Below are 27,747 nucleotides of genomic sequence, written 5' to 3'. Positions count from 1 at the left end.
GCGGATGGATGAAGCTTTTCGTATTCTGAAATTAAGTGTTCAATTTCTTGAAATTGCCATTCTCTATCTTTCATTGAGGCTGCCATTTTGTCCCAGTAGCTCCATCACATGATCCAAATCTGTTCCCTGATTGGCTGCTGATTGCCCAACACCAACCAACATGTTGTTCAGAAGTAGCATGGCCTAACATAGGCCAACATTGGCCAACAAGTTGGCTGATGTTTTCACTTGTTTTTGGACCCGTCCACACTGGCAAACAATAGCAAACATGCCTCTGCAACAAGGCCCAACACGATGTTGGCCAATGTTGGCCAACATTTGTTGGTGCATGTTGGCTAGTGTAGACCGGGCTTAAAGCAGAAAATAGCCAACTTAAAGAAATTACAAGGTTTTTGAAAGCTATAAAACTCTTATGTATCTTTTAGTCAACAAAACGTTTGGTAAGACTGAGAGGATCTTTCAATAAGTTCGGTCAGGTTACAGTAAACCAACACATTTATAAGACTGGCCATTGTACAACATATAACAATTTTTTTCCACATTTGACATGACTGCCAAAATATCTGGTTTAATCAACCCCCAGAACAGAATAACTAGTCAGTTTTAGGATGAAAATTTCAACTTTCCCGGCAACACCAAACAGCTTGGAGAAGAATGAACAGCATGTAACTCAGAATCAGACTCGGAAAAAAATCCACTGGACCTATGACTGGACTGTGTCGTGTCAACCTCTGAGAGCGTGTCTGGATCATCGAGCACCATCCCTGAATCAGTATGGTTCTTGAAAGCTTTATCATTCTTCTTGTGTAGGACGAACTGCTTCCAGGCATCGAAAGTCTGAAAAACATGAAAGGTGACGTCAGCCTGGGGAGGGCAGAGGAATTTACCACCAGCTAAACATGGGCCAGTAAAAAACTTCAAACTGAAACCAAAGTTTTTAAGAAGCTCCATCATATGGATAGAGACTGCGGATTAGCATGGGAGTCCCTCCCCTACGCTTCATCAGCCAGGATAAGACTCCTGAGTTTTCCATGATCACTTCTTGGCATAATGTATTCAACGAGAATTCCACACACCATCTATGTGTACAGGTAGTCACAATAATGTCCTATGACGTGTGAGAATCCTTTTTCAAATAAAAGGGTTCATGTCATAGGACATTATTGTGAACTTTTCTCTAAAAAAAACCAACTTTGAAGGCCTCTAGCTCCTTCACATAGGGAAGCTATCAACAAAACAAAGGTCCCTTTAATATGAAGAAAAAAACAATTCAATAACACGAAGTGTCGTTTGAATCTGCAGGCGAACTCTTGAGTCTCTGTCGACTACGAGTCTTTTTTTACAAACGTTACAGGCAATCGAGCTATGAAAACGTCACCTCAGAAAGAGTCTTAATCTTTAACGGTAGGTAGCACAGAGTATCTGTCGAAATTGACGGCTCTCGTCGCGGTCCACTAGGTCACGTGTCAAATTTTTTAAATGTCATAGGATAGAATGTCCAGGGAACAAATGATTATTAAGTGATCTTAATCTCTGAGAAGAGCTCGACACTAATGATTTTGAGGGCAAGGCAAAACACATTTTTTTTGGTCAGGGAATTTCACCTTATGGCACCCACCAACGGCAATAGAAATTCCTGAGCATTTTTGTTATAGTGTTAGGCTAAGGGCCAAGTGTGAAAAATTCTGAAGTTTCATTTGACAAATTAGCGGGCAATGGTTAAACAGTTGTTTTTGGGTGATAAAATGAAATGGCCAGGGCCATTGTGCTCACCTAATGTGGAGGAAAGATGGATAAAGAGCATGGTATTGTGTCATGTAGTGTTAGGTTTGATGTAGGTCCAAGCAATTACAATTTCCCCAAAATGGCCAATTTACAGTACATTTGACCTCTGTGACCTTGAAAAGTAGGTCAAATCAAAGAAGACCCGGGTGACACATTGAATGGCTGTTAGAATTAGATGTACCTATGATATAAAATTGGTGCCAATCGGGCAAGTCATTACTAGGAATAATGGCATTTTGAAGAATTTAGGATTTGGCCCCCTTCCTGGAGGCCAAACGGCAAATCAGATCGAACCAAACTTCGGTACCTGAGATCACCTGACCAAGGGGTACATGTGTACTTAATTTGTGATCAATAGTCATTGCAGTTAAGAAACGGGCCATAGTTACGGCCTGACGGCGAATTTACGCCATTTGACCTCTGTGACCTTGACAAGAAGGTCAAATTAAAAACCTGTGTGACATATACTGTATGGTGGTTAGATGTACCCATGATATCAAATTGGTGGCAATCGGGCAAGAAGTTAAGGAATAATCACATTTTTAAGGTTTTTGGATTTTGCCCCCTGGTGGTCAAGTGGTGAATCATATTGGACCAAACTTCGGTCCCTGAGATCACCTGACTAAGGGGTAAATGTGTACCAAATTTGGTATCAATAGTCATTGCAGTTTAGAAACGTGCCATCGTTACATCCTAACGGCCAATTTACACCATTAGACCTCTGTGACCTTGAAAAGGAGGTCAAATCAAAAACCAGGAGGATATATGATGCACCTTTGCTAGAAGTACCTACCATATTTTTTTCAAAATTTCCCGACTACTATTAAGGGAGATATTGCATATTTTCACTTTTAACGCTTGGCCCCCTGGTGGCCAAACCATGAAACGAATCGGACCGAAACTTGGTCTCCAAGGTGTCATTACATGTGTACCAAGTTTCAACTCAATATCTCTAACAGTTACAAAACGTGCCCTGCTAACGGACGACGACGACGACGACGACGACGGACGACGGACGCCACGGTATGGGATAAGCTCACCTCTGCTAAGAGGTGAGCTAAAAAGGGTCCATATGATATACCCCAAACTTGGAGAAATTGATATTCAGTGATAATTAGCACCTCGGACACAATGGGAATAGATATGAAACAAAAGATCATTTTGTAAGGTTGATCAAAATGTTAGCGCAACTGAATTTTACCAACATTAACGAGGATTTTCTCCGGTTTAAAAAAAATTCAATGTTGACATGGAAGCATGCAGTTAAGTTTCTTTGACAAATGAACTATGTTGATTAGTGAGAGCTGATTATATGAGAAGCTGCAAGACTGCACCAAAACTTAAAGTTGTAATGTTGATAAAATGTTAATGTACAAGTAAAATATAAAATCCAAGATGTCCACCATCAGCTCACGTGTTTAGTTGACCTAATAATGTAAGAATGCTCATAAAATCTGGAAGCCTATCAAGTCCCTTCCACGATGATATTTCAATTTTGTTTTTATTTCGTCTAGTTTTGGAGTAGCAGTATTTTTTTTAAAAGCTTCTAAAAAGCCTAATTTGGCTCGTAAACTATAGGGTATTTACTGGCTAGCACTGAAAGGGTTTTGAAAAAATTCATAATTGCACCAGAAGGGAATCCCGTTCTTGTCATGAAAACGGAGTTTGGAGGAACCAATTGTGCAATTATATCGATCAGGCAGCATTACTCATGGAAATACAATTGATATACACACATGCCGGGATGCTGTTTTTATAAAGCGAGGAAAATCTAATCATGAATTTCATATTCTGATTCTCAACCTCACGGACAGACCACCCCGGCAACAATACCATCCGATCTTGGTCCCATCACTGGTTGTGTTACCTGGGTTGCACTGCACATTTATACGCCACAGCCACCTGGATTGGGTAATTATTTTGGGAAACATTTTTCTAGCTACACCAGGAGTCTCCTCTCAACCCTACATACATGTATGTAGGTTGATAGAGACTAATTAATGCCCTTACCTCTTTAACAATAAGCTTGTTATCCAATTCAAGGAACCTTTGTGACCCCTTCTCTCGAATAAGAGCTTGTCTCCATCGCTGCCATGAAGTCTCCATGAATCTATGCTTAGCCTGGAAGATAACACAAAGAAAAATGGCATTATTAATGTTAAGGGCATTAATACCAAGCTGTCAGCTGCCCAGTCACCTTCTTTTCTACTGTAGCAGTTCCCATCATTAAATGATACTTAAATGCAAAAATTCAAGAACTGACTGAATTAATTACGCTATTCTGATTTTAATCCCGACTGGGGTCATTTTTGTGCTGATCGATGCACGGGAACACTCACTGCTTCGACCTGAAGACCAACATGAACACCAACAACATGTCCATTAGCCTGCAACCGCAACAACAATGGAAAGGAAGTGGCTTCTTAATAGCGGGGAGACGTAAAATCCAAACTGGCGATGTACTCCCATAGCATGACAGGTTCGCCACGAGTGCGTGCTTAAAATTTTGAATATCATATTCTTCTACTATCTTTTAAATACCTGCATAGTTGGAAGAACAGCATCAAGTACTTCCAAAAAAGTACTTAAAGCCAATGAAACAGTTTCAGTGTTTTCAATTTTAGCCACCTGGTGGGTGAAGCAGGAATCAAACCAGACCGAAATTTAGTCTGCAATTTTTTATACATAGTGCTACATATGTACCAAGTTTTCAGTCAGACTCAATACAAAGATCCAGTAGTTACAAAATGTGCCACCATCGATCAATTTATGCTATTTGACCTCTGTGACCTTAAAAAGTTGGTCAAATCAATACCCCTGTGATATGTTATGCATTGTAATTACATGTACCTTTGATTAAAGTTTGGTGCTGATTAAATCCTGGGACAGGGTAAGGGATATATCGCTTTTTTGTGTTTTCGGTTTTAGCCACCTGGTGGCCAAATTAGTAATCGAACCAGACCGATATTTGGTCTCAAAGATGTTATTACATAGGGGAGCATATGTACTAAGTTTCAAGTTGGTACATGTAGCTCCAGAAGTTACAAAACATGCCTTGCTGGTGGACAACATAAGACGACATACGCTGCACCATAAGAAAAGCTCACCTCCTCCTTGTAGGTGAGCTAATATGTAAAGTCACAGACTTAGTGCACCCCCCTTTATGTCGGGGGAACTCCCCCGAACCCCCCTACGAGCATATGTTAAGTGCAAGCTCTAACAACTACAGCTGTTATAATGGGGGGGACACCCCCAAACCCCCCTCCGTCGACATAGGTTTTAACCAGTGCGTTGGGGAGAAGCCCCCCCCCAAACCCCCCGGTGGACAGTCAACTAGCCCTTCCATGTCATTTACCGCTGGGGGGGGGGGGGGGGGGCGATGGATGTCATCTGTACTTGTGATAGTTGTGCAAATAAAGAATTTGAATTTGATATTATCCAGTGCAATGGAGAAGCCCCCCAAACCCCCCATTGCCATTGGACAGTCAATTAACCCTTCCGTGTACCCACTCACTGGGTGATTTTGAGCCTATAGGCCTGCCATTATGACATCAAAATAAATTGGTTTAAATTGTCTTTGGACTTGGTTGTGACTGCCAAGTCTCTATGTATGTTCTCAATGGTAAAAATGATCAATTGAATTGGTTTACTGCTGTTAAAATTAATATGTAAAGAGCAATCTCTAGTGAACTCACACAACTGTTTGACATGGGGGAGCCCCCCAAACCCCCGTCCTTCTGACATATATAGCCAGTACATTGGGGGATGAGTCCCCCAAACCCCCTCCCCGTTCTCTGAAAGTGACAGGTTTTAGTCAGTACATTGGGGGGAAGGCCCCCCCAACCCCCCCTATTGGACTCTAAAAATAGAATTCCCTGGAGACGCTGAACAATAAGGCCCCATAAAGAAATAGTCCCCGCCCCGGTAGCTGTCTCATATCTGCTGACAGAAGCAGCTCTTTGTGGTGAAATAATAATTGAATGCATGTCATGACACCCAGGAGCTTTTTCTCATTTCTGAAACAGTTGCATGGTTGGAATGAATTTCCAAATCAGTCCGTCAAATCTCTATGCAATGAAAATTGAAATGTCACAACTGTCTCCACCGACGTTGTCCTGTATGTCCTAGCAGACGATTTTTAAATAAATGATGTGACTGATATACTTGTAGATTGGAATGAATTATTTCGTCAATGATATGAAAGTTGAAAACCCTCTGACATGTCTGAGTACAAAAATGCAGAGGCAAGACACACCATGCATGTCATGACACCCAGGAGCTTTTTCTCATTTCTGAAACAGTTGCATGGTTGGAATGAATTTCCAAATCAGTCCGTCAAATCTCTATCCAAATGGAACTTTATGACCACTCTATATTTGTGTAGTAGTGTTAAAACTGACTTTTTTGAAGTCAAGTACGTAAATCGAGAAGAAGAGGACGTTTTCTTTGTCTAAGAATTATTCAGGACGAAATGTATAATATTTGGGGTTTTTCGTGATTGTCCGGCCCAATTGGCAATATTGCCATTTGGGATGGTGAACAGAGCTACAAGCAAATGCGACGCTTATGATTTATTTAAAGAAATAAAATGCCCGATTTAACATCCTGCAGAATCAGGGGAATCGGGCGTTTCCAGTGATATACGACACAAATGGGTTGTTCTCATGCATTCACTTTGGAAACGCATTTTAAAATAGATGTTACGTCCTGTTAATGGGGCACGTCATCATCGCGTACATTTGGGAAAAACTCCCTAACGAGACCCTAGCAGACGATTTTTAAATACATGATGTCCCACACCCGCACTTCAGTGGCGCCGGTGTGAATAAATCTACTTGCGTGAATGGTCAATGGCTCATGACGTCATGAAATAATTGCGTCATGAGGAAGGAAACAATGGGAATCATGGTAACTGTGGTTGCGGTGCGTCGTGAAAGCAGGATCGGCAAGCGCGGCCCGTATGGAATGCGACAAACTGTACCGGAACCAGAATTGTCATGGGTCTGCACAAATTTTTTCAGATTCGATGGACATGATGGATATATGAATTTTGTTTACACTTTATATACATACGTAACCATTACACTCACTACGTTGTGTGAGTTACTAAATATTGCAAGAAATTTTGAAAATTTGAAAGGAAGAATCGAAATCGTGTCTTCATTCGTGTGCGGACGCCACTGAAGCAGACGGCGGAAAGTAGTTTGTTCTCTGTCCGCTAGGGTGCAGAATCTAGATGGTGTATATTGAGAGTTCGGCCAATTTGCCAACTGAGACTTGTTTCACGAATCTGCGCGAGTTTTGATTGAATTCCGCAAATAAACAGCACTTTTGTACAGGATTTAAGCTGTTAAGGCGGTCATGCAAATGAAATTCTTTGATCTGTCCTGAAGTATGTGTCGGGGGGATAAAATCCCCCCGAACCCCCCTAAAATTGTTGGGATTATTAGGCCACGGCCGATGTTGAAATGGTTCCGCAGGTGTGTATATATTGGCAAAAAAAAAGGCAATAACAATAATTTTTTCTCGCTAATTTGCACGCACAGTGGGCAGTCAAGTGCATGTTAGATGGTACGAAAAGCGTATTTGCATTATTTGGATCATATTGTATTGTTGATTTAGTGTGATTTCGAGAAAACACTGAAGAAACACGTCTTGGCAACAGTTACCAGGCAAGCGTGCGCGTGTGTGGAATAAACTATGTGTCACGTGACCTCGGCAAAATTGAAACAAAACGTCAGCATTTTTGTGAGTAATGCGTGATTTAGGCGGCAGTTTTTCTAATTAGAATACAAATAAATGTTTCCTGATTTTTTTAGGCATGTGTTGGGGGGAAAGGCCCCCCGCACCCCCCTAAAATTGAAATTAATTCTTGAAAATTAAAATTCAGCCAATGGGGCGCGACCTACCGATGCGCTGGGACACATGAAACTACCCCGCATATTTATCAGCGCCATTTTTGACCAAAAATTTTTGTTTCAAGCTATACAGAGAATTTCTAATGGAAATGCACTAATTCCTTCACGCATGTATAGCTTACGCACCCCTACCTAATGCAAGTATCAATTCGTTTCTTGTACCCCCCCCTCCTCAAGGGTAGTTAAGCTATCACCACTAATCTTTGCCGATGCTTGAGTAGTATTTATTTTTCCTTTAGTGAAAATTTGGCGAAGCTGGAAAGAATAAGGATGCTAATGTGTCGATGTCTTGTCGAACATACAGCCTTACCCAGTAAAATTAGTTCGGTTACTTTATATGACGGTGATAACTGATATATTGTTGATGGTGATGTCTTGACGAAAGAAAAAGTAGCATTGGTGAAAAAAGGGTGATGCTTGAGCCTTAAGATGTCGTTATAGGGTGATAAGGTGTCGTACCCTTGAGGAGGGGGGGTACAAGACACGAATTGATACTTGCATAAAGGGGGTGTAAAAATGAATGCAGACTTCCATGTGGCAGAGCGTGTAAATTAGTGTGTGAGCACAAGTTGGGAGGTGAAGATTTACACAGACCGCTGCATTGAACGAGATGTCGGGGAACAGCAGCAAGGAGGCAACATCACATCAAGACAAGCCACCGTTCATCCCTACATTGAAACATTAACACATTCTGCAAAAACGTTCACCTGATTGTGAAATATGTAACAATAAAAAAGTTAGTTGTTACACAATCAAGAAAGACAGAGCCCTCCAACCAACTGTCTATGCCCGCTTCATTGACGACATCAACTTTATATGGGAACAACTAAAAGAGACTGCAAAAGATCTCAGCAACTTCCATCCGACCATCAAATTCACTATGACATACAGTGATACTGAGATTGACTTTTTGGATGTTAAAACTCACTTAGATGAATACAACAAACTGTCAACCAATCTTTTCATCAAACCCACAGATTGCCACACATACCTGCATTTTGATTCTTGTCACCCTGGCCATACTAAGAAGGGAATAGCTTACAGCCAGGCTATCAGAATACGCAAAATATGCTCTAATGTCAAGGACTTCGATTTTCATACAGATAGACTAATGGAACTGTTAATACTTAGGGGACACAAGAAGACTGACATTAAGAGGTCTATAATGAAAGCTAGACTGTTAGATAGAGAGACACTGCTTATAACGAAAGCAAATCGAAGAGATAGCACTAAAAAGGACATTATCCCACTGCCACTGGTTACTACTTACAACCCAAGCCTACCTGATCTCAACAAAATCATTAAAGAACATTGGGATGTACTACTAAGCTCAGAAAGATTGAAATCTGTTCTCAGGAATTCAAATCCACTGGTTAGCTATCGGAAATGCAAAATTTTAAAGGACAACTAGAGCAGAATGAAACAGGACACTCCCACAAGGGGTCCCAGTAACTCATTTTTCACCATAAGTCAACCTCCAGGCAACAGCAAATGCTTCCAAAACAAGTGTACTAACTGTCCATCTATGGTGAAAGGTTCCAAATTTCAAAGCAGTATTACTAATACTCGCTATGGCATTCGTCAGAAAATAGACTGCAAGTGCAACTCAAAGAATGTCATCTACTTAATAACTTGTGATGAATGTAACACTCGATACATAGGTCAAACCTGAAGGCAACTCAAAGCGAGAATGAACGAACATCGTCCTAATATAAGGTGCGGTAGAATCACTACATTGGCAAACCGTTTCAATTTACCAGGCCATGTAATCAAAGACTTCAAAGTCACTGGCATAGAAAAAATCAAAACTGTACCAGATGTTAACCTAAACACTCAACTCCTACAAAGGGAGTCATTTTGGATCTATACTCTCAGGAGCAACAAACCCACAGGCCTGGGACCTGTTTCATAAAGCCTAATAAAGTGCCTTTAGCCCTAATGCTAGGATAAAGTCACTCCTTAAAGGAAGAACGCGTTTCATAAACGTGCCTTTAGAATATCTAGGTTAATGTTACCATTAAGAGTGTTTCAGGTAGTGGTTTTATCCTGCCTTTATTTTATTCGGTTCCTTTAAACCTGAAGGTAGTCTAGAGTTCCTTTAGTCGCGAGGACTTCGTCCAGGGTAAACGTGGAATCATGTTGCACTTGATTCAGGAACGGAACAGGCGAAATCTTCGACGAGAACGGGTATTCAGGGATCGATTCAATCCGCTGGATTCCATGAGAGATGATTTATTCATCAAGAGATATCGTTTCCCGAAGAACATATGTTTCGATTTTTGTCATCGGCTGTCGGAGGAGTTGGAGCATCCTACTCAGAGAAATGACGCCCTCCCAGTATCATTGCAAGTGTGTATAGCATTACGATATTTCACAATTGGGCATGATCAATCTAGTATCGGTGATATTCACCATGTGAGCATTGCGACAACATCGAGGTGTATTGGCGCTGTGCCATCTGCGTTTGCAGCACACATTGACCAACACGTTCACTTCGAGAGGGACCTCCAGAAGGTCAAAACCAAATTTTTTGATAACACGGGTTTTCCAAGAGTAATTGGATCGATCGGTGGGACCCATTGTCGTATATGCAAGCCTCACATCAACGGAAACGTGTATATCAATCGGAAAGGATACCACAGCATTAATGTCATGCTAGTTTGTGATTGGGATATGATCATAAATAACTGTTTGGCACGTTTTCCAGGAGGGTCTCATGACGCTATCGTTCTCCACAGTTCAGCCCTTGGCCAGGCATTTGAAAACAATCCACCGAATGGTTGAATGTTGGGAGACTCGGGGTATCCTTGCAAGAGGTGGCTTCTGACACCTCTTGCCAATGCCCAAACCAGACAGGAAAGGGCATTCCAGGATACAAATATGATGCAAATATGAGCCAGATGCATCACAGAACGTTGCAACGGTCTCCTAAGGCTAAAGCAGCGGTTCAGATGCCTCCGCAAGGAGGTTCAATTCACATCACAAAAGGCAAGCATTATTATTCAGTCCTGCTGCCTGCTCCACAACATTGCTGTCCGGGATAGATTGCCCTTAGTGGAGGATTCAGATGATGATGACGATGATGACGAGGACTCTGATGATGAAGCAGGGGATGATGACGTTCCTCCTCGAGACATGGATGTGAACGGCAATCAAATTCACCAGCTTGTAATTGAGTTCTGAGTAGAACTCCACTAAAACATCAAATTCAGTATCAGTTCAATTGCCGGCGAGATCACCGTCTCTTGGCCATGTTCCCAGCACAGAGTTAATGCATGGAAAGGAAGTTTCGTATGTCGAAAGGGCATTCATATAATGTATAGGAACCAAAGACACTGAAATTGACACATTTTGCCACGGCCCGATCATGTATTACGAATCTCAACACAATAAATCACTCGGCGTTCGAGTTGGTTTTTTTTTTCACCAATGAGGTACACCATACAATCATTTATTAATGGCAGGCCTGTTAAATTTAATGTAATGGCAGAGTAAAAACGAGTTATGAAACGCTTTTAATACGCAGCTTTAAATAGACGTTATATCCTTCCTTTATGGTACCTTGAAGGAAGTCTGTTAAAAAGTTTTATGAAACAGGTCCCTGAACGTTATGGACAATTTACTGTCTGTATAGTGTTGTTTTGTCTCTATATCTCAAAACTCAGATGTTATCATCTTTCTACCAGAGACTTAACCGTATCACAAATTGGCTGTGATCCAGCACTTGCAAACAAAAAACACCACCTATTGGACAAACCTGGTACCATTAGAGCAAATGTTTGTTTACATTTCATGACCTCTGACCTCTCACCCTGTTCCAGGATTGGCCGGGACGTTGACGGCTCATCAACATTGACCCGTGGTCGGAGGAACAGATTGCGCCACTGCAGTGTTAATGACGCTACGTCACATCGAGAGTATATAAACTGTATAAATTGGTTTTAACGTGTATTTCGTATATAATTGTGAACCCTGAAGAAGCTTCAATAAAAGCGAAACGTTGGTATTAACTCGGTGTTGGGCGTTTCCCATACTATACACAATCAATGTTAATCATCATCTCGACGTTTCAAATAGCTACACCATTCTTCTTCAAAAGTTAGAAGTCTGACCACTAGATGTCGTATCGCCCACTCTGATCCCACACGCGACTTTAAATAGTCTGACAGTCTCACAGAACATCTCGACTCTATAGACCACGAGGGTAAAATCAAGTTTACATATGAAGAGGAAATTGACGAGCAGCTTCCTTTCCTTGACGTTCAGGTTACGAGGAAAGTTGACAGAAGTCTTGAGACTACTGTATACCATACGGACCAGTACCTTACCTTCGGGTCACTCAACGCTTTAAACCACAAACTTTCAGTCATAAGAACTCTGTTCGACTGAAAAAAACAACATGGTTTCCGAGGAAAGCGACGGGGCCAGTGAAGACGAACACATACGTGCAGCACACAAAAAACCAAAGTGGTGGAGAGAGAGCCAACACGATTTTAAGAGATGGGTGAAGGAGGCCACTTGGATTCGTAAAACGACAAAAATGAATCGAGACGAAGGGGGCTAAGTCACGTGTGGGATCAGAGTCTGGGCGGTCAGACTTCTGACTTCTGAAGAAGAATGGTATAACCATTTGAAACGTCAAGGTGATGATTAACACTGATTGTGTAAAAACTAATTTTTTAATCATTAATACATTCTGTTTAACATACCACAAAACACAAACGAAAGGTGTTAAAGCTTAAATAAAAACGTGTAGTGTTGGTGACGTAACATATGGCCTCCTCTCTGTGACCCACATAAATGTACAAGTGACATCAAAATTTATGGTTTTTTGCTTGTATCTCTGTCATCACACATAAGTTACATATTCAAGATATACAGTAAATGCTCAGTTACCTCGGGATCAGCCAATTTTTGCAAACACATAATATGAGGCCTTTATGGGGGAGAGAAAGTTGACCACTTATTTATGGAGACAGCTGTTTCAATAGGTGTTTAAATTAACATGAAGTCAGAACATCATGCTCATTTCGTTTATTCAAGTCAGACCCCTTGGGAGTTCATTGAGTAATAGAATAAAAGTGAATAGGTCGCTCTTGTCTGCATTGGAGTGTATCCTAACACTGAATGAAAAGTCAAAATCAGTCAGCATTAGACAACTCATTACAACACTAAAAAAGACCAAATTTCAACATTGATTGGTGGAATGAGTCTCATGAGCCGAAAAGTCAACACTTTATGACAAATTCAGACTTCTGTTACAAGTCAGTCACTGTCTTCATTGTAATCATGAAACACAATATCCTCTTCCACATCAGACAGTTCATCTTCATCAAGGAGAAGACCTCCTTCCGCCTGAGCATCGGCGTATTGTCCATTTTCACGTGGAATGAGTCCAGCTACTTGGAATCCCCGAATTGCTGCATTGGGACTTACATCAGCCCATGCATGACTTAGAATTCCTAGAACTGATAGGAGAGGGATTTTGTCACACTGTCCATCTGCATTAGTATGCTGGCTTTTCCATTCCTTCCAGTACTTACGGACCAAAGTTTTAAACCCCCTCATGACGGTTAGGTCTAGAGGCTGGGCGAGAGATGTACATCTGGCAGGGATGTCATCAAGTAAAATACCAGCTTCAACCAGAGGCTGGCAGAATTGTTCGGCCTGATGTGGGCGAAATCTGTCTACCAAAAGCAAAATTTCATTTGGATTAAAGTCTCCAACAAAGGGAAAAAAGATTTCTTCCTGCCAGTGCTGCAGTGTTCCTGCATTCTCCCACCCAGACCTTGAAGACGTTACCCTTACATTTTCTGGTATGTCATGCAGGGCTCTGATTTCCCTAACAAAACCGGGTTCCCTGAAAACGACATGAGCTGGAGCTTTCTCTCCATTTGACCCAACTGTAAGTCCAACCGTACAACCCAGTTTTGGGTTCCCCCTCGATGTCCGCACATCAATGTTCTTTGACCCCTTTGTTGCAGCAGTATACATTGGCGGAAAATCAAGTTGGGTAAAAGTTTCATTAAAGTTAAAAATAGTGTGGACGTTATTTTCCTGAACAGTAGTCCCTACCTCCTCTTGAAATCTAGCCACCCTCTCCTCAGCATCACGTGGTAATGTGGCAGTATCCTTGGTCTTTCGACGAAACGTGATGCACTTTCTGGCCATGAACCTTGACAACCACCCATCACTAGCAACAAAGTTCACTCTTTCAGGGCGCTGGTGCCTCATTTTATCCTGTCTTTCGACAGGAAGCTCACCCCACCAATTTTCAAAGGCTACAACAGCATCCTGGCGAAGATCAGACCTGGATACAGGCAGAGCTCTCTGCCTCCTCTCAAGAAATGACTGGTGCACGGCATCTTCAACCTCAGGCCATAATCCATCATGATCAATGCGCACCCTTCGACTGTGAGCATTGTGTTCTGCCTGGTCCATGAGGTGGTCAATGTCCTGAATCCATCCGCGCAAAGTTGAATTGGCCAATCTATGCCTCCTTGCATACTCTGCGACATTCAAAACCTGACCATGTTCAATAGCATGCTGACAGTCTAATGCATGCCGTAGACGTGCCTCCACAGGGTAGCCATGGAGTTGCCTAGACGTACCAGGACGATGACCTTCCATATCACCCTCACCATCATTAGGCATATCCATGCAGACAACCAAACGTACAAACAACACGAAAAGGTGGATAAAAGTTGTAATCATTGTCACTGGACAGAGGTCTGCGTATTGAATGACTGAAACCAATTTCACTAAAAAACAAGAAAGGGTTAATTCTTTTTCTCCTACAATAGTATGAAATAGACCCAGGCCTTGGCAAAGGACACGTCTCATTCAAGTCCTCTTTCAGAAAACCAATCAACCATAGGCCTGTACACTTCTATTCACTAAAAAATCAGTGTCACATTTTACATGAATACCCTCTCTGGGCCCCATTTTATACCAAAAACTAAGTTGATCTGAAGTAGGCCTATCCCGAGGTAACTGAGCATTTACTGTATGTGGCATTTCACAACTATATCCACTGAAAATCGCTCGCTGAATTGACATCAATTTATTTGAGCATTAAACCCCTTACACTTACCAACTCAACAGCAAACTTTGTCACTTGCACCCTGTTCTTCCATATTGTTCCATAGACCGACTGCAGGTATTCTTGACGTTTCTTCTCCAAGAGATCCACCCTCTCATTAAACTCCCTCTTCTGTCTTGTCAGACAATGCCAGACACGGAAGTACTTTTGCAAAACTCTTTTCTGATAGTTTTTAGTCCTCAAGACTTCAATACATTTTAGCCGCCAAATTCTGAATGAAGTTCCCTGTTTTCTCAAAGCGAGGCGATCTTGAAGCTTAGAAAAGATGAAAAATTAATTGTTTTTACATAAAACTAAGCTCGAAAATTAAACTAGTCAGCTTGATTTGTTTTAATTCAAAAAGTGGAAAAGTGGAAAAATTTGAAAACCGCATACAAATGCATTTGAAGAGGCAAACCTCAAAACAGAGCAACTATTTTTTACCGAAAATCGGCTCCCATTAGGTGTATTACACTATAAAAGTCAGCCTATCATGAGTTGTGATTCTTGCTACGCATGATAACAAAGTATTTTTCAAAGTGGCTGATTGGCATATATTTTGGAAATGGATTGCACATGAGCCCTGTTCCTACCAATGCAGTCTTTCCCTAAGGTCAATCTGTCTCATCCAGTCACTAGCCCATGTCAGAAGATTTGAAAGTGATGAACCCTGTTCCTACTGATCAAGTCTTTCCCTGATGTCAATATGTCTCCTTCAGTCACCAGTCTATATCAGAAGATTTGACGGTGATGAACCCTGTTCCTACCGATGCAGTCTTTCCCTGAGGTCAATCTGTCTCATCAAGTCACTAGTCCATATCAAAAGATTTGATGGTGATGAACCTGTACTTACTGATCAAGTCTTTCCCTGATGTCAATCTGTCTCCTTCAGTCACCAGCCCATATCAGAAGATTTGACTGTGATAAACCCTGTACCTACCAATCCAGTTGTTTCCTGAGGTCAATCTGTCTCCTCCAGTCACTAGCCCATGTCAGAAGATTTGACGGTGATGAGCCTCTTGTACCTTTCCTGAGGTCAATCTGTCTCCTCCAGTCACTAGCCCATGTCAGAAGATTTGACGGTGATGAGCCTCTTGTACCTTTCCTGAGGTCAATCTGTCTCCTTCAGTCATGAGTCCATATGAGATTTGATGCAGATGAACCCTGTACCAACCGATGAAGTCGTTCCCTGAGGTCAATCTTTCTTCTCCAGTCACTAGTCCAAGATTCGATCCATGAAGTCAATCTACCAATCTAACTAGTCAATATCGAATTTAATGAGGACGGACCCTGTACCTGTCAATAAATTTGTTCCTTGAGATCAATCTGCCCTCCTCCAGTCACAAACCCAAGATTCAATGATGATGAAACTGTACTTACTCGATCCAGTCGTTCCCGGAGGTCAATCCGTCTTCTCCAGTCTCCGGTCCATGCCTCCCAGCTGATCTTGACAAGCTTCTCACTTTTTGTTGTCTGCAATTCTGCAGCCAATATCTGCAGCTGCTTCTTCTTCACAATGACTGAACACCATTGTTTTATTACCCTGAATGAAGATATGATGGTGAAATATTGAAACCAATCGCCATTATCCTATCCAAATAGCCAGAAGACTGGATGGTGGGGGCATTAGCATTTTTAGACTATTCTTCACTTGAGTGAAAATTTTAAGGTGCATTAATTTTTTCAGTCTAATGACCATACTGCGGTCTGTTTACAGGTTACGGCTGAATCCAATGACCCTGTATTTATCATATACCCTAAGTGCATTGATCCAGTAGACAAAACCACAGAAAAGCAAAATTTCACCCCGAAAGTTCCATCCAAAATCACGGAAGGTGAACAAGGGATAGTATTTTACAATATAAGAAAGTGATTGGAACCATACTTAACATTCAAGTTTATATTATGAAGGAAAAGTCACCCTATAATGGTAATTTTCTCGATATTTCTGGGGATGTGTTGTATGTGCGATAAATAAAAATCTGCCGTCGTGGCTAATCCTTGTCATCCAGAAAATCATCTTATGCGATCTGGTGACTCGGATCAGCCACTCGTGCAGTTAACATAAACAGCTCCTCTTAAAGGAATGGGTGGCTTTTTACTGCAGCATGTTTGTTCTTCTCCTGGTTCCTCAGTTAACTATTTTCCTGAAAGTGTTTGATGCTTTTCCAATTTTGTTTCAGCCCTTGTAGTAAAAAAACCTGTTTTTAATATGTTTAGTATGCACAAGTCTTGGCGCGAAAGACCTTTCCCACCACGTGAGGGCACGCCGAGATCCGAGTTCACGTCACCCCACTATTACGACGCAACGTCATTTCCATTATCGTCACAGTAGCGGGGTAATCAAGTGCCATCAGCGTGACGTCAGAATAATCAATATCTACACCAAGACGTCACAGGGTAGATCCATGGCTCCAGGAAGCACCTTACTAGTGCATCGTTCCACATGGAAATGATCAAAGCATGGAAAGCTAACTCGGGTCAAATTGGATTCAATATCGGGAAAGCGTGATAATTTAGTCAGGTTTTGATTTTTTTTGTGCAATTTGTTGATGGAAACTACTTATGTCATATACAATAGGAGGTGACTGGCCAGCCACAGCTGGGTAATATTGCAGTTAATAATGCAAGTGATCCTTTAAACCCAATTTGAATTTTGCGCCAAAGCACCTTAGGTCATTCTGTATCCACGAAGAAATATTCATTTGTAATTTTAGTTACTCTCTCTGTTATTAGGTGTCCCTTTTATCAGAATCATCTGCATTTCCATGTGCTGTATGATTTTTGGAGAGACCATGGTACTTCAAAGAAAATGTTCCACATTTATCATGGAAAAACTTTTTATTGATCTAATTGATGGTCATTGTTACATCTTTGAGAACATTTTCATTCATTTTGGAGAACTTTACAATGCACTTGACAGTTTTATAAGTAGATTTATACATCTTTTGCCAATTTTTACGAAAAAAATGTTGGTCCTTTTTTTACTCAATTTCCATGAATATATATTTTCAAAGACAGACTTTGTATATAGTGACTTTCTATAAATCATCTTGAAGCTTTGTGTTCAAGCTTTCCGATGGTACTAAACATCCTGAGGTATGACGAGTTGGTCTTAGCTTCTTAAGTTTGTGAAAACCAGTAATTTAGCATAAATCGCTTGGGACCTGGTATTAGGGAGACCCCTGAGATCTAAAGAGTTAAGCTTAAAATGTACATGGAGTTTGTTTAGAAAGGACTCATATTAACGCTTTAATTGGAATTGTTGATGTGAATTTGACCGTATAAGGCACAAAATTTTAATGCAAAGCTGCTTTAGGCAGGACTGGTAGAGTTGACACGCCATGGAGTAAGGCATCTCTGTGCAGCTGGATTGGAGAGATCGACTGATTGCCTGCATTGGTGAAACCAATCATGATATTGCAGGAAAACTTGGGTTAATGCCAACAAACTCCCAAAGATTTTGAACCTAATTTGCACATCATAAGCGCTTATAGTTTGAAGATGAAAAATATTATCCTCCAAGAATCAATTTTTGTTCTGTTCTTCCTTATTGCCAGATTCACCTTGAGGTACAATTTGTGACAATGTACTAAGGGGTAAGGGGGTTATGATTCACTGAGATTTTTGGACACAACGTTTGCATAATTTGCATAAAATTGCCAAAATTATGCAAATTGATAAACTTTCTCACCCGAAATCTCAAAGATGGACAGAGGTAACCCCTTACATTGTCGCAAGTCACATATCTAGGCAAGTAAGATACGGAGCTAAATAAGTGTTACTGGTATATCTACCTTTCTTCCAAAGCTTTATGGTAGTGCACAATTGCCGTCTGAGCTTGCTCGGTTTCTGCTTGCCAAACAGTAAATTTGTTCCTCAGTAAGACTTGGTCATGTTCAGTTCTGAACTCTGTTGCTTTTTTCTTGTTGGCTAAGCAACCTGGAAACAGAGGCAAATAATACATCAATGGACAGTAACCACCTTCAATTGTGGAGAGGCATGCCTTGAACAAAGCTGATAGCTAGCGCCATCTTTTGGATTGCTGTTACTTTCGCTCTTATGCAAAAGTAACGACATATCACCTTTTGCCTTGTTCTCCACCAAGCAGTGAATTCAGTGTTATAGTGTCGAACTGCTCATCTCCCCAAAGATATCACATGCCAGGAACACAGAATTGTGCTTTTGTGTGTCAGCATCTTCTTTTCCAATCTAACCTAGGGGTCATGTGTACAAAATTGGAAGTTCACAGCCTGAGCAGCTAAGAAACGTGCTACTGATTTTGTCAAAAGTTAGCATGGACTACACCAACTGTGCTCTCATTTTAATATGAACTCAATGTGTATCAGTGAACCACATTTAAATAATTCACACGAAATATCCTGAGCTTGCCTCAAACAGAGTTGATGACCAGTACCATCGTTTGGATTGCTGTATGACACTTTTATGTGAAAGGAACGACACATCACCTTCTGTCCTACTCCACCAAGCAGTGAACTGTTTCTTCTTAAGCCCCATGTTACAGTGTCGAACTGCTCGTCTCCATAAAGACATTTCATGCCAGGAGCACAATATTGTCCTTTTTGTGTTGACATCTTTTGCCTCAAGGTGGCACTCCAGTACTTGGTATTGCTCACAGATGACGTCATAACAGTTAGTCCATCTCTTGAAGGCACATCTTATCTGTAAAAAGGAATAGATAGTGAAAAGATAGCTATGGAATGTATGGTAGATGCTTGCTGAAGTCGATATAAGATAGTGTCTTCATGATGATCAAGCGCCATGGAGTTAATGTTTTTCATGTTGTAATAATGGACCGATGTGAGGAAACGTTTCCTGACATCAGTCCAACATTACAAATGTACGCAATGAAAAACAGCTCTGTGTGACATGGGATGTGGGCTTATTGCAATCTTATGATAGACAATATCTTTGTATCCAAGGATCTGTGAAAGAATCTTGTTAAGTTAGAGAAAACACGAGACTTTTGCACGTGCCCAATGAAGAACTGAGGTATTCAACACTACAACAGGACTACTCAACAGCAATCCAACAGGAGTGTAAATTTTGAATAAACTACCAGGTAAGTCATGCTCTTGACTGGTTGACCTGTGAATAGAACTCTCCTCTTTCAGATACGTGAAATGTATTATCACAAACTACCCAGAGGATTGGAATAAATAACACATCCAAATCAGATGTTTGCCTTATACGCTTGCAGATCAGCTGTGTTTACAATTGAAACAATCAGGAAGGTTTTTATAACGTAACAAATTGAAACAATATTCATTTTTTACAATTTCTTTTCAACAAACGTGACAAATAGCCTAAAAGAAATAAACATTGTGCAATCACTTTTGAAAATTATCATCACTTACCAGTCTATACTGTTGCCTATACACAAGATTTCCTGCCCTCTTGTGCAGTTCCTTTTGTTTTTTAAGGTGTTGAACCCAGTGGCAAAATATCCTGAAATAAATAATCGAATATAATACAAATCTGACAACCAGATTTTTTTCATGTTTCAGCAATAGATAAGACATTTACCAGGATATATTCAACCTCCAAGGCAGGTTGAGCTGTTTAAGTGCCACAACAGTTACGTGCCAACTGGGCGAATAGCCATAGTGATCTCAACTTCTGCCAGAGGTGAAGTCAACGTGGGCTACTTATATTTTTCTCACTCAGTAGGGTCCTTTGTCTGCCCTGGTATAGACATCAATTACAAGGAACCTCAGTTTTAACCGTCCAAGATTAGCATGGGACATTATTAACCTCTTGAATCCCATAACTTGAAAATCCCGGGATCGCAGGGTGTTCACGTGGTTGCGAAATTGGGTCTGACTTTCATGATATATAGCACCCGCATGCTCTAACTGACCCTACTGTACATCAAGCACGCTAAAACAAGCAATAAACTAGCGTCCCAGCTCAAGGGAATAAAAACATCACTGAGACCAGCCTGTCGGTCGTTGCGAAAAAAACGTTATTTCAAAATGACCGACTGGTCAGTCACCGGGATTCAAGAGGTTAAGTTGCACAAAAGATGAATGAGCCATGGCTAAATTTTGCTCTTTAGATTCAAAAGTATATTCTGATAAGTAGTTTATATGATTATACCTTTTTTGAAGCACTGCCTCATAGTGTCGTTCAGCCGTAACCCGTGCTCTGAACTTGCACATCCAACAAGCAAAGGTTTTCTCCAGTCTGTCATACCTGTGCAGCTCCAACCATTCCTCAGATGCCTGGTGAAGTGCACGGTTGATCGTTACCCGTCTTCTCCACATGGTCAAAGCATCACGCAGCACTCCAGCCAGTTGAATGCCTTTTCTGGTTTGTAGGCTCCATGCTTGGAAGACCTGAAACAAAAATATACAGACTGCAACAGAAAGGCTAACCAAACTGAATTTACTACTACACGTACCTTTTTCAACATGGAGAATCTGCTAACCACACAGCAAATGATAACATTTTGCACCAAAATTACAACTAGACATTATGAAATGAAGGCAAACCACAATGTATGCGCCTGCTCCGTGGGCAACACGAGATGTTCCAGGTCTTTCATTCAACTGGTTCTCAAGATATGGGGTGGAAAACAAAGATGGCAGCCTGGCACAGGCAGCCACATTGGATTTCGTGTCAGGTCATAAATTGGTAGGGAAGCTCCCCTACAATAGGCCTTCACTTCACAGAAGTTTCAGGTCTGCTACTCAACCCATCTTTCAATTGTGGGTTGGGAATGTGAAAACAAAGATGGTCACCATGTTGGATTTGGGGTTGGGTCCAAACTCAATAGCGAACTTCCCCTACGCTAGGCCATCACCCACCAGAGTTTAAGGTATGTCACTAACTCAGTTCTTGAGTTACAGGGTGGAATGTAAAAACAAAGATGGCGGCCTGGTGACCATGTTGGATTTTGATCAGGTTCAATAGGGAACCTCCCCTACAGTAGGTCATCACACCACAGAAGCTTCAGGACTGTCACTCACTTGATTCTCGAGTTATAGGGCAGACTGTGAAAAGCAAAGATTGGATCCTGGCGCCCATCATGGATTTATAGGAAGCCTTTGACACACTAGGCCTTCTCACCACATAAATCACAACGTAAGTTCAAGACTGAGAGAAATTCGACCTCATCGAATGGCAGTTTTAATTGTCGCACCAAATGTAAGTATTTTGGAGCGCCCTCTAGTCATTTCGTTTATGTTTTGTCCGCATTGTCTTGCCTCATGTTGCATCAGAACTTGTCCGAGCTAGTGAACTAACCCTTCTCATCAGATTTGTCTCATACAAGATGACCATCCTAGTTTCCATGACACACCGACGCCACTTCAGGTAATACTTCACAGTGAGCTGCTTCAGTCTCCTGTCTTCCTCTAATCGTAGCTCAACAGCTGATGCATGGTTTTCTCTCCATTGGATGAAGACGAAACGGGTCACTCTCTTGAGTTTTCTTTGAGCCAAAATGTCTAATTTTTTCTGGAGATCTTTCCGCTTGTCAGTGTAATTCCTCCAGCCGTTTAAATGCCTTGAAAAGAAAATGGCAGCTAGTGGAAAAGGATAGAAGTGATCAAAACAGTAACATCATGTATCATTTCACTTGTGCTGCATAGCCACAACAAAAGCATCAACTGAAAGGTGATATGATGATTAATCGATGATGACACTGTGTTTGCTAGGTCACTTATTCTTCAGAACAATGACAGTACTATAGAATCCACTGACATTCATCAAATGTATCCTTGTCTAACAACAGCCTTAAGCTTGTGTTCTCACAAATGTTGGAGGGCAGTGTGTCTAGCTTTATCTGACTATCAAGAGAGGTGGGTTCAAACACCTGTGTGGTCACCACTCTGTTCGTCACAGGTCCAGCTAAGGTGAGGGCTGTATGAGAAAAATATCCGGGAATATTGGTTGGATTCTTTCAAGGTTTTTTTTATTTCATCCAAGCTTCAAAATGAAACAGGATTTTTAGGGCCGAGGTTAGTCTGGTATCAGTGCAAAAATTAAAATCAAAACTTTCTTCAGTGAAGCCCAGCAGTCATTTTTGGGGTCACCTGGATAGGCCATGATATTTTGTTACATGGTAGTTTGCATTCATACGTGGTACATGGGTAAATAGACACAAAAAATAACCTGGAGATTTCTTCAAGATAAGTGTCTAAATCAAATGCACTGCATCAATGCACACAAATACATTCCCCCCAAAATGTTTTGCTACGGTTAATACTGAAATTAAAAAATCATGTTTGGTAACAAACACGACATTTATATATAAACCAAACTTTGAAGAAATGACATGTTTATGAGAAAGAAATATTCACTGGAGGCAGGATATGACAAAGACTGGATATGATGAAGACAGGAGATGACGGAGACATGATATGATGAAGACGGACGGGGGGGGGGCGGACACAGGATATGATGAAGACAGGAGATGACAGAGACAGGATATGATGAAGACAGGATATGATAAAGACAGGAGATGACGGAGACATGATATGATGAAGACGGACGGGGGGGGGGACACAGGATATGATGAAGACAGGAGATGACGGAGACATGATATGATGAAGACAGGATATGATGAAGACAGGAGATGACAGAGACAGGATATGATGAAGACAGGATATGATAAAGACAGGAGATGACGGAGACATGATATGATGAAGACGGACGGGGGGGGGGACACAGGATATGATGAAGACAGGAGATGACAGAGACAGGATATGATGAAGACAGGAGATCAGGAGATGACAGAGACAGGATATGATGAAGACAGGAGCTGACAGAGACAGGATATGATGAAGACAGGAGATGACAGAGACAGGATATAGTGAAGACAGGAGATGACGGACACAGGATATGATGAAGACAGGCGATGACAGAGACAGGATATAGTGAAGACAGGAGATGACGGACACAGGATATGATGAAGACAGGATATGATGAGGACAGGAGATGACAGAGACAGGATATAGTGAAGACAGGAGATGACGGACACAGGATATGATGAAGACAGGAGATGATGAGGACAGGAGATGACAGAGACAGGATATAGTGAAGACAGGAGATGACGGACACAGGATATGATGAAGACAGGATATGATGAAGACAGGAGATGACGGACACAGGATATGATGAAGACAGGATATGATGAGGACAGGAGATGACGGACACAGGATATGATGAAGACAGGATATGATGAAGACACAGGATATGATGAAGACAGATGATGGAGACAGGATATGATGAAGACAGGATATGATGAAGACAGGAGATGTTGAAGACAGGAGATGACGGAGACAGATGACTCGAGGTGACCACTGGAGACATTCGGATTGATATTTTTATTCCGTGGCGAGGAAATCTGTTAATAGGGACAGTCATTGCAAAGCACCTTGAGAAAGGTACAGGTCAGTAAAAAGTGAAACCAGGTATTATCATTTTAAGGTTGTAAAGAAAAGTTCCAGATTACTGTAAACTATGAACGATTTCTTTTCGCTTATTTCAAGACCTGGGTTCAAAACGCAAGAAAAAAAACAATGTGCAAAGCTAATCATCAAGTTATTGGTATTGGTCGTATCATTTGAAAATCAGCTGAAATTAGGTTACTCATATGCAAAATCATGAAAGGACATTTCTGAGAACATTAAGCACAAAAATGTCATGGTTTACAATATAAAATCACAAAATCATCTCAGTGATAGTACAGCGTGTACATGAATGACTTTCAACAGACCTTTTCACAAGGTGACTGTGGTAGAACACATCCATCTTCTTGTGGTGAAGGAAAGTATGCTTCCATGACCAGAAAGCTCTTGCCTTCTTTCTCAGTGAAAACTTCTTCTGGAGTTGAAGACCAATCTCACGTCTTGACTTTGTTTCTGTAAAAGACAATGACCAGTAAAACAAAACTACTCAATTAAAGACACCCTTCCGACAGACTGATGAAATACTGTTCTCAGTGAATCGGAAAGGTAGTCCTCCAGGCAGAGGTCACAGAGACGCAAAAGTCAAATTAAGTTTGTTTGCAAAAAGGTCATGGTATTCACCAAAACAGAACCCCCTCCCTCACATCAAGCAGATCCAAAAACAGCATTTTTACCAGTCCCCTCAAAGTTACTGCTTGTAACAATTTCCAGTACTCGTGCCATTCATGTTTTAATCATTGATCCTTACCGAGGCCATTCATTGTGTGTTATGCGTAATTCACTTGTAAATAAACACATTCATGTTTTAATCCTTGAGTTTACTCTTTCTTTGTTGTTATATAATTGGGTGGAGGTTTGGTGTAGGGTTTGCTTGTATGGAAGGTGATTGGAGTGAGTTGAAGCTTGAGGTTGGTGAGAGTGAGAGGACTGACTGGTATTTGCTGTGGGGTAGGTTATATTTTGAAGTAGTCTTTGATGAATTTGATGAATTAGATTATTTGATAGGGTTAGCTTGTGGATAGACTTTATTGATGTTGAGTTTAGAGACAAATTGAGTCTTGATGTGTGGTTGAAGTTTGATACCCCGGTTTGATACGTCCTCTGAAGTAGTATAATACGAAGACGCCAAATTTTTCCAAGTTTGAAATAAACCTGCTGTGATAAAGATACTCGAGTTGGTTGGTTGAATTTGAGACCTGGATCCTTACACTGCTGAATCAGGAATTTCTTTCCGACTGTTGGATTTTTTTTCTTGGAATTATTTCAATTGTCCACATGTAACTGAACCGTCATGCATTTAATCCAGCCGAATCTAGCCAAGTTGCCTCACTCCCTTTAATCTGGTCACGTCCCCTTCCAAATTTCACAGCACTCGACTCGGCAATTGATGATCATAATCTCAGGAAATCGGCCCCGGTCTGCATGAGACTATATGGCAGAATTGATTTATTTTCAATGATTCTGGCAGATTTTGTTGCTTCTTAGCGATTTTTATTGCACTTTCAATGAATTTTATTACCAAACATTTTCATCAGCTGATTCTGTTCACAGAACACAAGTACATGGCAAAAGCTTACACAGGGATTTCTCTACAAAAAATTATTTTTGACATGAAATTTCCCACACTGCATCAATGAGATGGCAAACATTGGGCATAGGCCATAAATGCCTTATTAAGGTTATAAGGGTATTTGCATATGATGATAATATAATTGTAACGCTTTCAAGAACCAGTCCAAATCTCCCACCGAATTCAAGTCCTTTTGTCCCTCAAGACACTTGAATACCATTAAAATCATGTTCTAAACGGTGTGTGTTTGTTTGTTACCTGCAGTCCAAAGATGCCATCTCTCAAACATATCCTGTATCTTCAGTTTCTGACACCTTTGGAATCTGCGCTCAGTTTCCTGCATCAGAGAGAATCTCAACCTCCAGGTGGAGAATTTCTGAAATGGAAAAGTTCTGGGTAATGCTTTCACTTCTATATCTAAACGAGGGTGATTCTATCACCTTTTTTATATCTTGAAGGCCATTATAGCCAAGTGCCCATGCAGCAAAATGTTCCCATGCACTTCTTCCTTTGACAAAGCAGTGTTCACTCCAACATGGAAGTTTTCTGCAATTGCATCTTATTACTTGTTTTACACATAAATCAACTGATTTTGTCACAGGCAGAATACATCCCTACTGTGGATCTTTTGCCAGCCCTGGCATTGAATTCAAGAACATAACTTATTCAAAAGATAAGCCAATCAAGGTTAAGAGATCTGCAAATTTAGGGATGGTCAGAGACCCCTCGTTCCACAGATCTGCAAACTTACAAGCGAGTGCTTTTGTATCAGGTTGATCACACAACGACTAGACCACACATAACAGAATCATACCTGCTTCAGCAAGGAGTTTATTCTAAACTGCCGCCACCGTAACCTCTGACTACTGTGACTTGCTGACCAATGGTGCCAACCTAACAAACACCGCTGCATCACATCCTTTTGATGGTAGACACGGACAATCGTAACCCGCCGTAGTCTCTCCCGCCACAACAGGAAACACTGCCTGACATGTTTGTTTTGGACAGTTTCTTGGAAGGCGTCAGCAACCCGGCAGGCAGCTGGAGTATCTTCGTACATGAGCATCTGTTCCCATCGTAGTCTACGACCAGCCTAAGAGAGACATAAGACATATGTATTGTTTTAAACATGCAGCAGACGAACTTAAGAAATGGTCAGTGGCATGGTGGTTATGTACATACCCCCAGTGTCACCTGCTTTGTGTGTGATCTCCACTGTGCTGAAAAGTATTGGGGTTGGGAGCGTATCAGCGAAGATGGTGACAAAACTCAAACACAATTCCCTGGCAAAAAAGGAGAGTGGAGGTGGGGGGGGGGGGCAAACCACTTTGATTTCCTACATAATTGAACACAGACCCTTTCATTCCCTGCGAACCACCCATGTGACCATTGATGCCTAAACACAAACCACTCCTATGGGTTGCCTATTCTAAAACACCCGAGTGGGAATATTTCATTTTCATAATGGATAATGTATATAGCCTCTTTTTCACCACCACATGGGTTGGTGCAAAATGTGGAAGCATTTCAAAAGCATTTAAAACCACATTACTCGAAATCTATTGAGAGATATGTTAGAATAGAAATTGATACCTCACTGTCGGTATTGATTGTCTCACCCAAACTGCTCAGGTAGAGCATAGTGCATTAACACTGTAATGTGCGGTTCATTCTTAATCCAGTTGTTTTAGAACAACACACCCATACCAACCATAGCCTAGAGAGTAGCAATCAACTCAAAGTATATTGTATCAGCAAGCCCCTTCAGACTATACCACTGCGCTGAGGTATCTTAAATAAAGGGAACCTTAAGATGGCCCCACCTTATCTTTCCAAAGGCTGAAACTGCGGCAGATGATGGCTGATGCATAGCACTCCGCTGCAATCTGCTGCATCCCGTCCTGCTTCTTTTTCAAATGAGTGAACATCATCAGGGCATCGAATGCATGCCGCTTG

The 27,747-nt window shown here is 41.2% G+C and overlaps 1 protein-coding gene across 1 annotated transcript; it reads right to left on the bottom strand.

Moving 5' to 3' along the window:
- Nucleotides 1–353: 353 nt before the first annotated feature.
- LOC135497044 (protein SFI1 homolog) lies at nt 354–27,731 on the bottom strand. The gene is made up of 13 exons (XM_064786704.1): nt 27,615–27,731; nt 26,606–26,884; nt 26,050–26,167; nt 24,530–24,674; nt 22,054–22,315; nt 20,905–21,143; nt 20,163–20,253; nt 19,254–19,467; nt 18,582–18,726; nt 16,165–16,327; nt 14,797–15,060; nt 3,796–3,906; nt 354–837 (listed from the first exon to the last, which is right to left on the bottom strand). The coding sequence occupies exons 1-13, from the start codon at nt 27,720–27,722 to the stop codon at nt 604–606; spliced, it is 2,373 nt and encodes a 790-aa protein (XP_064642774.1). The 5' UTR covers nt 27,723–27,731; the 3' UTR covers nt 354–603.
- Nucleotides 27,732–27,747: the final 16 nt, after the last annotated feature.

This window comes from Lineus longissimus, chromosome 12 (genome assembly GCF_910592395.1).
Source record: "Lineus longissimus chromosome 12, tnLinLong1.2, whole genome shotgun sequence".
In the NCBI taxonomy this organism is placed as follows: domain Eukaryota; kingdom Metazoa; phylum Nemertea; class Pilidiophora; order Heteronemertea; family Lineidae; genus Lineus; species Lineus longissimus.
This window is presented reverse-complemented; position numbering and strand designations above follow the sequence as displayed.